At 50.7% G+C, this 13,949-nt stretch overlaps 1 protein-coding gene across 5 annotated transcripts in view; it reads left to right on the top strand.

The window, feature by feature from the left end:
• The window catches only part of MSI2 (musashi RNA binding protein 2), a 471,444-nt gene that overhangs the window by 437,002 nt on the left and 20,493 nt on the right, over positions 1-13,949 (top strand). For 3 of the 5 annotated variants that reach the window (XM_049861313.1, XM_049861312.1, XM_049861316.1), the window contains exons 11-12: positions 7-30; positions 1,397-1,459. In XM_049861313.1, coding sequence (XP_049717270.1) covers positions 7-30; positions 1,397-1,459 — 87 coding nt within the window. The remainder of the gene's footprint in view (positions 1-6; positions 31-1,396; positions 1,460-13,949) is intronic. The other 2 variants (XM_049861314.1, XM_049861317.1) reach the window with 1 other exon arrangement.

Raw genomic sequence — 13,949 nt, 5'->3', positions numbered from 1 at the left:
CAACAGCCCTATTACCATATTTAAATGCAAGTATGTCTCTTTTCATTGGCATTTTAAGTAGCTTAGCCTGACCTTTTTAGAGTAGCTTATTCCCTTTTGAACTTCTTTCCCCTAGTAGTTGGTGTAGCTAGGACAATAGTCTTATAGTTTAGTGGGCTTCTAGTTTGCTCTGTTTGGGGCTTGGGGATCTCTCTGCATCTGTCTCTCTGTCTCTGTTTCTCCTTTCTTTCCTCCTCTGCACCTTGCCCTTGATGCTTCATGTCCTCCTCCCACTTGTAGAAATTCCTTATTTGAAAGGCTCAATGGCTGAAGTTGGGCAGCTCTGTTGGGGGCTGTTTCTTGAGTTCGCAGCTGGCTCTGGCACATCGTTTAAAACAACAGTCACTGGAAATAGGTCTTGGGGTCAGTCCTCCAAGTGTCTGCCTGGACAGCAGAGGGTGCTTGTCTCTCTATGCAGGGGTGTCTGTGTGTGCACATCCATGCTAGTGGCCAAGAAAAGTGAGGAAGGGACAACCCATCTTTTCTTCCACCTGAATGCCCTGCAGCCTCATTAGCCTTCTTTGTTCTCCTGACTGTCCCGTTGCTTGCTGCCTGGTGTTTTCTTAGACAGCACAACCTTGATCTAGAAGACCCTCCCTCCAGAGCTGGCTTCATCTGGGCTGTGGGGCTCAGGTAGAAGAACTAAATCTAAATCCCATAATTGTGCCTCGGGAGAGAGAACAAAGCCACAGGGCTCACCCCACATAAATCCCCCCCTAGCCCCGCAGCCCCTCCCAATAGCTGACTTCATGTGTACGTGTTGACCCAGGACCCCCAAAATGCTTCAATCTTAGGCTTGGGGCCCTTAACATGAAGTTTTGACAAAGCCTGGAGTTCAAATGGCCAAGCAAACCTCCAGGGTCTTTGGAGAACAGCTGGAGTTGAGCACCTCTTGGCCAGGGTACCCGTCCTTGTCATGAAGCCATCTCATGTCTTTTTGCCTGTCGCTCAGGCCTGATCACTCAGCCGGGACCCCTGCAGGATGCAGCAGGCCAGCCCAGCCTTGGACAACACCTGGGGAATCCTCATATGTCAGCGCAGGGTCAGCAAGGAGCTGGGCCCCAGTTCTCGAGAGAAGGCTCCTCCTGGCAATCTTAAATTGCTTTTGTGTGCCTTCTAGACCCAGTTTCTAGGGGTGACGAGGGAGTTGGAATCCAGCATGCCTAAGGATGCTGTGCCTTCCGGAAGCCTGAGAGCCACTGATGTGTGTCCCTCCTCAAAGCTGGCTTGTGAAACTCCCTTCCCGCTCTTGTCTTTTGTGTGGAGGGATGGCGGGTGTAGGGGGTCCTGGCAGACAGGTCTGGCCTGGTCCTTTGGAGGATGGCACCTTGATGCCAGCTCTTCTCTCTCTCACCAGGCTTCCCAGCAGCAGCTTATGGACCAGTGGCGGCAGCAGCAGTGGCAGCGGCAAGAGGATCAGGTAGGAAGGTGTACGGGCCAGGCGGCTCCCAGGCATGCCCCAGTGTGCAGGGGAAGGTAAAGGCCCTGTCGGATCTGTGTGGCTGCGTCTGTCCAGCACTACTCTCACCACAGCCCGGGGCACCTAGGGCAGTGCCTAGCGGGGTCAGCGTGGGGCTGCAAACCAAAGGCAGAGAGATGATCTCTCATTTAAAAAAGAAAACGGAATTTCCTTTTGACTCAGGACCTTCCCTTCACTGGATATCCAGCTTCGGGACACTTGGGGTCCTTTCTCTCCTTGGCTTGTTCTGGTTCATAAGGCCCCCTTCCATGGGCCTGACCCAGCCAGATTGGTTCGAGGTGGTGAGAGGGAAGCCCAAAGCCCATCCCACAGGCCCGGGGCCTTGGAGCAGCCAGCCCCCTCAGGCCCTCTCTGCCAGGTGGCTGAGTTGATCTGGCCAAACCCTTGACCTCAGCGAATGAGCTACTGTCCCCCAAGCCCCTGTCACACCCCAGGATTCTCTGAACAGAAACCAGTGAGCTCCTGGCCTCCAGCTGCCAAGGGAATTGAGGCTTTCTCTCCCAGGCAGCTGCCCAGTCCTTCAGTCTCCACATCCAAACTCGTTGTCGGAGTTGTGGAACCTCTCAAGGGCACTGTGAGGTCTGACTGAGCTGGGACACACCCAGGATGCAGGCTCAAGGGAGGCCTTTGGTCCCTCTCCCCCCAATACCCTCTGCCTTCCCAGGCAAACAGGGCTTCTGCTGAGGCTGGGCTCCCTCCCCACTCTGGCCTCCCCTCCTCCGGAAACTGAGTGGCGATGGTCTGCAGCTCTCCCCACACCCTGTGGTCAGGGCACTAGAGCACCCAGGGAAGAGCTTAGTGTGATGAGCTGGGGTTGGGGGAGCTGCTGGTGAGGTACCAGGAAATGGGGCATAAAAAGCCCGGAGGGCAAATGCCAAAAACCCAGACCCACAGTGATGAGAAACTGGCACAGCAAGGCCCATTAGAAAACATCAGTAAAAATCCGTTCCATGCAAACTGGCACTGCCTTGGAGCTACAAAGGATCCACCTCCCTGAATCGGCCATTGGGTTTTATTTGGAGGGGGTCAGGGAATTCTCAGTGGGCTGCTGAGGGGCAGCTTGCCAGAGAGCTGAGGGGGCAGCCTGGCAGGAGGGTCCAGTTAGCTGGGGGCCCATTCTTGGCTTCCCTCCAGTCTCCAAGGCCCCACCTGCCCTCTGGCCAGGGCCCCTTGGAACTCCAAGGTCCTGGGGTGGGGGAGGGGCACCGCTGCCTTGTGTTTCCCTGTTCCGTTGAGTTTTTTTAACTTGAGTGCTTTTTTGGAATCCTTATCAATGAGCCTTGGTCCTGTGCCTGGTGGGGGGAAGGATAAAAAGAAAAATCTTGAGATTTGCTGAGTGTTGTTGGTTGTTTTCTCCGTCCAGTTTCTTTCTTTTTATAACTTGAATTATGAAACTAAACTTTAACCCGAAATTAACCCTGCCTCTCTCCCCATCCCTGGTTCTCCCTGACGTCATGGCAAGTTTAAAGGGCAGCATGGGGTTCTTCGCGAGTCTCAGAGCAGTCTCCCCACCTTCAGTACCAGTACCCCCTCCTGCCACCCCTGACCCCTTCCAGACCCCAGAGACAGGTGGGAGTCCCCCCCTTTCTAACTCCTAACTGCCAAAGGTCAGACCCATTTTCAACCACACATTTTTTTTTTTTCAGGATCAGTGGTGTTTTATTTGTAGCCATTTCCATCCAGGGCAAAGCCTCCCTCAGGCCATTTTAGGTCAGCCATGCTCATCGCTGCACTGTTAGTGAATTGTATTCAGGAGCGTTCCCCAGACCACCTGCCCACACCAGCCTGGTTAGTGCGAGGGGCGAATCCTCAACTCCGACATGCCCACCCCCAGGGTGCAGGCTCAGGAAGGAAACAGTCCTGCAGCTACAGGGCTGCCTCGGGGTGAGGGCTCCGGCTCGGTCTCAGGGCAGTGACAAGACCATGACCCCCAAAGTCACAATACTGCGGGGCTGGAAAATACTTGCCTCGTATAAACAGGGTACCCCGGCCCCCACGGTTCCCTGCCTTTGGACCTTGACAGGGTTACCAGGTTGGGGAAGGAGGACCCTTGCCTTTCTTTTAACCCATTTTGGCCTGTAGGGTCTATCCCCTCCCTCTAGAAAACGATGTGGACTCCTGAGCCTGGCAGGCTGGCCAATTCTTGACCTGTGTAGTAGCCCTTCTGTGGCAAGAGCTCTTTGATGTGTATGTGAGAGGGGCCACCCAGGCACATTTGGATTTGTGCATCAGCTCAGCTGCCCTTGCAGCCCATGAAGGATCAGAGGGCTGGCTTCCCAGTTCCACCGTTACCAACTCCTGCCACCCTGCCCCACCCACCCCAGCTCCCCTATAGGGGATAAGGATGCCCTCCAGCAGCCTCGCTGGAGGCCGATGGGAGCTCAGTTGCATTCCCACAGGGAGACGCATGGTGCAAGGAGTCAGCAGAGTGCCTCCCTTAGGCTTGGTACCGTGATAAACCCAGTAGGTGATTCCAAAAAGTAAGAGATGCAGGGTGGCCTCTGCCCCCTGGGGGCTCTCAGGCTTGGTTTAGGGTTCACAGCCTATGGAAGGCCATTTTTTCGTCTTTCATTTTTGTCTGGCTCCACTTGTTTTACTTTCCTTCCATTATTACTTATTGGGAGCACTTCCTGAGGTAGGAAGCACCTGCTGAGGGCAGGAGTGGGAAGCAGCTTCGGTTTTGCTCAGGTTGGCAACGTGTATGCGTCAGGGCTCTGGTGTCAGGGTAGGGGGTCCAGGGGAGCCTTGAGCTCTGCACCTACCTCAGCCAACTCCTCCAGGCCAGCCTGCCTACTCTTTCCTAATTCACCCATGACCTGAGGTGAGCAGGGCTCAGGTGACCCCACCAGGGGAGGTCCCTGCCGACTCCTAGATAACTTCACTATCAGTGGTCACTTTTCGTTTACCTTCACCTTGGTAGTTTGAAATGCCATCTTTTCTTGTGCTCAGTCTAGAAGTTTGTTTATTTTGATCGTATTCATTCAGCTCCAGTAGCGCCATCACGTCTCACCCAAACCTAACTCCAGTTTGGCAAATGCCTCCCCCTACATCCCCCCCGAGGTGAGGGAAGTGGTTTGAATTTGCAGGCTATTTGATTTCTGGGTGACATTCTGGGTGGGTCGGTGTAGCAATCTTAGAGCTTTGGAGCCCCCTGCCACCCCCTAGCCCCATCTCCAGCCCTAGCCAGGACCCCTTACTGTACTTTATACTTGCCAGCTTTATTCCTGTATAGTAACGTGAGCTCCCTGATGGTGGCGGTGAGTGTGAGCAGTTATGTTTCTGTTGTCTTTTCTCTTGCTTGGTTGGGGCTGCGGTGAGAGTGTCTCTGAGGCATACTTTCCCGCCTCTCTTACACTAGGATCTGCACACCTCCTCTCAAACACTCTTCTGAGCACGCTCAGCGGGAAGGTTTGTCCACACCTATTAATCCTCTCTCAGTGTCCAGCTTCCTGTTAGTACCAGCTGGTTTGCATGTTTTTGCTTGTTCAGATGAAACAGTTCAAGAAACAAACTCATATCCAACTCTCGAGAAATGTCTTTTTGTACACTTTCGTTTTCGATTTTTTTTTTATTATTATTATTAGTTACAACTCCAAAACACCTGTTGTCCAGTAAAACATTTCACACCTCCCTGCCTGTTCTTAGATTGTATGTATCTGTGGGACTGAACTAAATGCATGCACGTAGTAGATGTACCGGTAGCTGTAGCTGTAGTTGTAGAACATGCATTGTTGAGTTGATATTACAGGGGCTCCGATGGCTCGGCACGGCTGTCTGGAGGATAGCATGGGGGGGGCAGGAAGAGAAGGGACTCCATGTTTTCAATGTTGCCAAGGGGCTTGGATCCATGTTCTCGCCATCAGTCACCACCACCTCCTCTCACACTCCCTGCTCCCCCAGTCCAGAACTGGGTCACCACCCTCAGCCGTAGCCTCACCAACTGAGATCTCTGTCGATAGCACCCAACATGAAAGAGAATGGAACCGGGGTTGAAAGGAGTCTTAGAGTTCTTCCTTGTTCTTATCTTCCTCATATTGTTCTTGAACAGAGCAGATCTTTCCTTATTTCTTAAGACCTAGCAGCATGGCTCCTCCAAGCCCCTCTCCTCCTTGAGTCCTTTGTCAGCTCACAGGTCCAGGTAGCATCCCTGCCTATACAGTCCGCTCCTTGGGGTGGAGGGGGGTATGAGACATAGTGTGAGACTGAGATCCTAAGGTCTTCAGTCTGTAGACAGGGAATGTATTTAGTCCTAGTGAATGCTGACATTTGTTCCTATGGCTGGTGAAAGAAAAGGAGAAGCTTTTAGAAGAGCTCTCCAAGGGTGTGGGGTGAGCAGGTGAGCATGGTGACATTCCTGGTCTGGAGATTACTGGCACTGCTTCTTGGGGAAGGGAGAGGGAGAGAAGTGGGGTCTAGAGCATCCACAGAGGAGGTCACAGCTTCCCTCCATCTCTCCAGGAAGGCCGGCTTCTGAGGGCAGGGGAGGAGTGGTCCCACAGCCTCTGTCCTCAGCTCAGAGGCATGTGTGGTCAGTCATTCATCTTTGGACAGACTGCCTTCCCGACATTCATGGCAATAAGCTATAAGGGAGTGCCAGAGGCTGCTTAGAGCTTTTGGAGATGTCTCTAATCTTTAAAGGTTGATGTCAGGTGGGATGGTATCACCTCCTCAACCTGCTCTTTAAGTAGTCAGGTGGTTGGTTGTTCTCTGACCCAACATGGCAGGCAGGCCCTTTGAGCTGCTGGAGAAGACCAGGGTGATCTGAACCTTCAGGGTGTAGGTTACTTATCATGAGAGGCAGAGCCCAGGAAAAAGTCACAGAGTCCATAAAGGCCCCAGTGAGTGCGTAGTGATGGAACGAAATGGTAGCTCAACTGAGAGAAGCTTCGGTGCTGCAGAAGCCCATGGCACCATGAGGAAACACCCAAAGTGAATCTCAGCAGAGTTCAGTCTGCCATGACAGAATGAGGGCACCTCTGGAGGAGCCCTACCTCCCTGGCTTGGGCCTCTGGGGCAGGGGGCGGGGGAGTGGCTGAGGGAAATGGCTGGAACTGTCAGGCTTCAGGCTCGCATACTGACTGTAGGCTGGGGGAGGGAGGGGGGAAAGAAGGCAGAGAGCACAGGAAATCACATCCCTCTGGCCTATATCCTGGGTCTGGCTCTGCTAGGAAAATGAATTCCTAAGGACGCCAGTTCCCATAGGTGCAACGAGCAAAAGTAAAATTCAAATCCGGCAAGAGGATAAATCGTTTCACTTGAGCCAGAAGAGAAAATGTTTGGGGAGGAGACTAGCAGCCTGCCCTCTCTGCTCCACTTCAAGGTACTTTCCACGGCCATATTGCCAGCCTCGCCTCCAGGGTCCTCTGTTAGGGGCTGTGTTAGGAGGGTGGAAGGTGGAGGGGTCTTGGGCTGTTTGGGTCAGTTGTAGCATAACCTTTAGGGTTCCCACATGGTCCTTTCAACAATCATTTATGGAGGGTTTGTTTTGTACCAGGCACCAAGGAATATAAGAGCAGATCACACTTGTGGCCTTCAGTGGCCTGAGAATCTATTTTCACCCCTGAATGCCCCTATTTCCCACAATGCATTGCTTTCAGGCCTGAAAATGACCTCTGTCAGCTTCGCTCAAAAAGGAAGATGGATCAGTGTGCTGGCTTTTGTTTCTGAAGATGGCTTTCCTGGACCTCTACCAGCAGGATCCATCGTCCAGAGTGGGGAGGGCTGCAGCACAGCCATCTCTACTCACCCCCTTCCCCCTGCCAGCCTCCCATGGGCCAGCAGCAAGCATCCTGTGGGGCTGTGACCCAAAGCTTGAGTCATCTGTGGGCACAATCATGGGAACACCCTCTAGCTGGGTTTACAGCACATCTGTAGTCATAGTCTAAAGTCAGCACAGTAGCCCAGAGTGTGAGCAAATCTGGGACCCGTTAAAACCAGCTGCTGCAACCAGCCAGACTTACCAGAAGGACCTTCCATGAGCACACATCCCTCAGTCCACTGCCTTGTGTTCTGGACATGGACACCCTGTTTTCCAGTTTGTCGTTAAGTTTTTCACTTCTGGGAGAGCCAGGATTTTTACCACAAAGAGCCTTGCATGAATTTCAGTCACCCTGGTAAATTTATAATAATGCACAGAGCTGCCTGCCGCTGACCTCAGCTTCATTCATTTTCCAAGGGCTTTTGGACCAACCCTGTTGAGAATAAAACACATCAGCTCTAATCAATAATTTTGTAATAGAAATACTGTGTACTTGATAAATCAACTCTAGTACAATTAGTGACTAGCTGTGAAGCCCAGATTTAAGTAGAAGTTAATCCTAAAGCAAATGCAGTGGGGAAGTGTTAATGGGCTTTTAAATCAGTGAAATTCTCTGCAGCGGGTGACACATCCCAGCCTGCCCCTGGCTCCAGAGCCCAGGCTCAGCCGTCTGGAGTAGGAGCGGAAAGTCTGGGGGTGCCCTGGGTCGTTCTGTAAGAGCAGGTGGACCACAAGAGAGGAGAACAGAGAGACCCCCATTGTACACTGGGCTGGGTGGGGACACTGTGGGGCCTGGGAAACCCCCCAACACTTGTGAGCCCACATGTGGCTGAAAATCATCAAAAGAGCATGTGCCAGGGCACCATGGCTCATTATATTTCTGCAGAGCTTTGACATTTCAAACACTGTCATATATATTATTGGCTACCCCATGCCATGAGGCTGGCAGGCAGGAAGGCAGAAGTTTTTGGCCTGATTTGACATGTTTGATTTTTGTTTTGTTTTTAAATGGGAGAACTGGGCTGCAGAATGGTTACATGACTTATCCACAGTCACCCAGCTGGTTACCTGGGGAGCAGGGCTTTGGTCAAGTGTGAAGAGCCCTGGACTTGAACCCAGGTTCGGCCTCCTCGCTTAGCCCTATGGGAGAGCCCAGTTTGCTTGTGAAGGAATCCCCTGCCTCCTGGACACCCAGCACAAGCAGGAAGGAAGATGTGTTGAGAGAAACCAAGCAGCCCCAGGATCTGGCTCTGTGTTGGCCAAGGACTCAGGCTCTGGTGGAGACCTCACACTCATTCAGATGCAGAGTTCAGGGCTGGGCTCAGGACACATCTGCCACAGTTTAATTCAGCAGATATTTATTAAGTGTCTAACCAGGTTATTATTATTATTAATGGTGTCAGGCAGTACCCTAGGCCTTTGAATCAGGAGCTTTTGACTCTATCAGAAAACCCAGCTCCAAGCATCGCTTAATATTATAGGGGATTTATTGCCTCACATACTAGAGACTCCATAGAAGACTAGGCTTCGTGTCTGGTCTGTTCAGGCTCTTTTTCTATGGTTCTCTTAGGTCTGCCCTCCTCATTTCAATGTTTTATTTATGTTGGTTTTCTTCATGGAGGCAAAAAATGGCTACAACAGCTTCCAGCCTCATAACACCTTGTCTAGAAGAAGAGTGGGTCATAGAATCAAGAATTCTAGCTAAAGTCCAGAGCTTTGTGCTGCTTGGCTAAGGCCTGGTTACAAGAACCAGCCACTGAGGGTGGGAGACTGTCCCCCCTCTAAGTGCAATGGATTTACATGGTGGGGTAAAGATGTATTCCCACAGGAAAACCTGGCTGCTGATAAGAGGGGAGAGGGGACATGATGCTAGGTGATAAACTAGTAAATGTCCATGCCCACTGCAGCCCAGAAGGCCATAGATGAATACCAAGTATAATCCATGTCCTTGACCTCCCAGCCTTGTGTGGAGACTAACAGGTAACTACAGTATGAGGTGACAAGCACAATAACAGAAGCCTGTCGATGTACAGAAGTAGCACAGAGGAGGGACGGATTAGCTTTGGGAAGTCAGGGAATGTTTTACAGAGGAGTGAATATCTCAACTTTTAAAGGACAAGTAGGAGCTTCCCAGGGGGTCCGGGAAACAACATGCACAAAGCCACCGAATCACAGAACAGTAAATTTGAAGTCCTGCCAACAGTTCACTCTGGCTGGAGAATAAAATGTGACGGGAGAGCAGCAGCAGAGGAAGCTGGAGTGCTGGGCAGAGCCGAGCATGGGGCCTTGGGTGCCATGCTAAGGACCATGGATTCACATGGGCACTGGGAGCCTTTGAAAGGCCTGAAACCAGGAACTGACATCAGATTTGTATATAAGACAGGCCTTGACTCTAGTGTCAAGAGTGGGTTAGAGAGGAGGGGCTGGAAGCAGGGGGTCAAGTTATGAATAATTCATGTACATTGTACATACTCAATAAATGTAAATACGTAGCTGCCCAGTGAGGGATGCTGTGAGCCTTTCACTCTTACCTCCCTCCATTCCCCTCCAACCCCCGCAAAAAAAGAAAAAACTCCGACTCATGGTGACCCCATGTGTGTCAGAATAGAACTGTACTCCACAGGGTTTTCGGTGGCAGATTTTTTAGAAGTAGATTACCAGGCTTTTCTTCCAAGGCACCTCTGGGTGAACTCAAACCACCAACCTTTCTGTTAGCAGCCAAGCACATTAACTTTGCACCACCCAGGGACTCCTCACTTTTACCCATTAGCTCAGTAACTCTGGGCTCAGCATCATGCTGAGGGCCGGGTTGAGATGCCAAAGAACTGCATGGCATGGTCCCTTTCAACAGGCTTCCAGTCTCATTGGGAGAACATAGAACATAACCTTAATCCAGGTAAGTAAGAGCTAGTCTTTGATAAGGACTAGATTCCTTCAGCGTCAGAGAGCGCTCAGCAAGCAGGGAGCCTCAGTGGAGGAGACAAGATATCAGTGGGGCTTTGAAGGACTTACAGTGGGAGGTGGGAAGATATTTCAGGGGAGAGAACTTGGATAAAAGCTCAGCAATGGAATGAACAGGCCAGTGGTAGAGGTCTAGGTTTGAAGAGGTAGAGGTAGACTAGATTCTGGGGGACCTGGAAAGCCAGGTCCATAATAGTCAGATTTTTGGAAGGTTCATCTTCTTTACGGCAGCGGAGCTCAGTAAGGACAGAAACATCTAAACAAGGTCATCCTGGCAGCGGCCCCACAGAATACACCCTGTTTGGGACTGAAGCTGGGTTTGTGATCTGGAGCAAGGGGAGGGGAGCATGAAGCCAGACACAGAAAAGCTTTCCATCACTGGACCCTACCTTTTCTCCTTCAGTTTTACCCATTACTTTCCTGTGACTTCCCTTTGTTTCTGCCAGCAAGCTGTTATTCATCCTCAGCTTGGAGCTACTGGTAGCCATTGTCCCCATCCTTTCTGCCAGTCCCTTTCCCTCTGTCCTTGTCTTTGCTCCTCTGTTAAAATCTGGCTCCAGACTGCCAGGAAGGCACACCTGATTAATCCCACCTGAGGTGTCCCCACCTTGGCTCCTGTGTCCTCAGCACCATCTTGTGTCTTCGGTCCCCTTCCGGACTGGTCCATGTTCCTGAATGAAAGGTGGGGTTGTGAGTCCTGGGGAGATATTTTGTATATATCTCAGGGAGCCACCTGCCTTCCACAACAGCATACTGTCAGTCTTCCAGGAGGCAAAGTCGGCCTGGTCCTCATTATTTGTATAGATGAGTAATTACTATGCAATTAGAGAAAGCAGAAAATAAAGGGGCCCTTTGTGTCTGGATACTTATTAATATTAATTAAGAGGTCTCCCCTTTCCAGCATGGGATTCTGCAAACAGGAGGCAGGGAAATAATCCCTTTGGACAGCTGACTGGCTGGTGGAAATCAATCTGCCAGAGGATGAGAGGGCCACCACGAAAGCTACTCCATGGCACGGATAGGAGGGTTCCAACTAGCATCTCCAAATTCAGATCCACCTAGGAGGTCCCTTAAGAAAAGGATATCTTGCAGAGGTTGATAGAGTGCTAGAGACACTTCCCAGCCAACTTTAATAATATAGTGATAATAGTGATATATTAATTTAAAAAAAAACGTTGTCGTCAAGTCAATGCCGACTCATAGCGACCCTATAGGACAGAGTAGAACTGCCCCCATAGGGTTTCCAAGGAGCGCCTGGTGGATTCAAACTGGACCTTTTGGTTAGCAGCTGTAGCTCTTAACCACTATGCCACCAGGGTTTCCATTTTAATAATAATTTAAAGAAACAATTGCCATCAAGTCAATTCTGACTCATGGCGACCCCATGTGTTTCAGAATAGAACCGTATACTCCACAGAGTTTCTAATGGCTGATTTTTTGGAAGTAGATCACCAGGCCTTTCTTCCAAGGTGCCTCTGGGTAGACTCAAACCTCCAATCCTTTGGTTAGCAGCCGCATGACCCAGGAACTCTGTTAATAATAATAGCTAACATTTATTGCTTAATGTGAGCCAAGTACTGGGCTAAGTCCATATCCTTTATCCCACTTAACTCTCATAGCAACCTTATGAAGTGGGCATTATCATTCTCATTTTAAAGATTTAAAAACTGATCCCCAGAAGAGGATAGTAGCTTGCCTAAAGTGGCAGAGACAGGATCTGAGCCCAAGTCTGTCTCATCAGAGTCGGCGCTCGCAATCACTATCAGTAGTGGATACTCCATCACACTAGCCTAGCAACTCCTGAGCAAGGCTCTGCATCTTTAAAACACACACTCCACAAAAAGCCCCAGCTGCTATCAGCTCTATTGCCCAGATCCTTGAGGGAGAAGATAACCCAAAATCATTTACCACAAGCCTCAGGAGGCATTATATGTATTTTAGCATCTGCTTCTGCTGTTGCAGACTTCACATAATGGCCCTGTCTGGCTTTGGCTGACATTTCTGATGTGGCTTCTGGTCCCTGAATCCATTCAGACCAATGTCAGACAAAGGAGGCCCAGAGGAGGGATGGCTGGGTAAGAGGGAGCCAGCCTGAAGGTGGTTATTTCAAGGGAACCTTTAGCTAAAAGAAAGCTGAAGGAAGTTAGCCACAGCCAAAAAGAAACTAGGCGGGTGGGGCCAGGGAGAGTTTCTATGGGAAAGACAGAAGATCTCCGTTGGAGTGAGTCAACAGTGCTTTCTGTGGGCTGTGAGGACGGCATCTGGAAGGTCGCTGGGACGCACAACCACGCCCTAGGTCTGAAAGGAGATTGGCCGCCCAGTTGCTGGGGCTTTGCTTTGGGCCAATGGCTGGGTTGGGGCGGGGCCACAACCGGGAGCGGCGAGTCCTCAGCCAATCATCTTGCAGGGAGGCTGGGCTCCCGGTACCATGGCAACTCTGAGCCGGGCTCATTTGTTTTGTAGATAAGTAATTACTACGCAATTAGAGAAGGCTAAAAATAAAGGGGCCCTTTGTTCCTGGTTACTTATTAATAAAATGGCCTGTCCAGGTCTGTGGTAAACAACGCAAACCTGTGTGCCTGTGGTAGAGGCCTCGGGAAGGGAAAGGCTGCCCACCCCGCTTTCCCCAGTCTTTTCTGAAGTTATTTCTGACTGTAACCTGGAGAGGCTGGGTTGCCTGGCCTTAGCAGGGGGAAGGGTCTCGGCATTGCAGACACTCACAGGACCCAGAATGCCCTGGATTCAGGGGTTATTTAGACACCGACCCAAGCGGAATAGTCTAGTCAGTGTCAACAACCGGAACACAGCAACAAAACCAGAAAATATGACCAGTGTTGGAGGAAACCGGTCGTCTAGTTTTGCTGTGTATCCTTGGCCAAGTTGTTGGACTTTTCTAGTCTTGATTGTTCAGCTCCAGGTGCACTTGCTAGTCTGTATACCTTCAACTGAAATGATGGTGGTTGTTAGTTGCCATCACGCTAACTGCAACTCATGGCGACCTTATGTATAACTGACAGAGTGAAATGTTGCCTGGTCCTGAGCCATCTTCAACTGAGGTAGACCCAATTTCAGTGCCCTCCTTCACCACATACCTGACTTGAAGGGCACAATCTGGGCAATGACAGCATTCAGGGATTGCTCCTACCAGGCCACATTCCCTGGCCTTCAGTGTTGAAAATCCTGAGACTTCCCTTATAAATCTTACCCCTTAAGGGGGTGAGGCTGGGGTTGCCTTGTGGATTAATCCAGTAAAAACAGTAAGCATCTTAGAGAGAGAGAGAAGCTGCATAAGAGGGTAGAATGAAGAGTAGGGAATCAGAAGACTTTGCCCCAAATCACACAGCCTGTCAGTGTGGATATTAAAAAAATATGATATTGTTCACTACAGATGACTTGGTAAGCAAGGTAAGAGCTGTGCTTATCTTGACTATTGGATAATCTGCCCCTGGGGGAGGGGAGGAAGCCCTGCCAACCCTGGGCCATCAGTGGGACCCCTCCAGGAAGTGCCCAGACTCAGCAGGGCACTGAGAGGATTTACCTCAATCCCGAAAGACCACTCCGTTCTATTGGGCCTCCTTTGTCTGACATTGGTCTGAATGGATTTGGGGCAAAGCACTTAACCTCTCCAGACCAGCTTCCACCTTTATAAAATGAGGATTTTGGGCTAGAGGGGCCTTGGGGGCCATTTTAGCTCTAAAACTCTGTATTGCT

This window comes from Elephas maximus, chromosome 19 (genome assembly GCF_024166365.1).
Source record: "Elephas maximus indicus isolate mEleMax1 chromosome 19, mEleMax1 primary haplotype, whole genome shotgun sequence".
Taxonomy (NCBI): Eukaryota; Metazoa; Chordata; class Mammalia; order Proboscidea; family Elephantidae; genus Elephas; species Elephas maximus.
The sequence above is the reverse complement of the archived record's forward strand: the minus strand, read 5'-3'. Positions and strand labels throughout refer to the sequence as shown.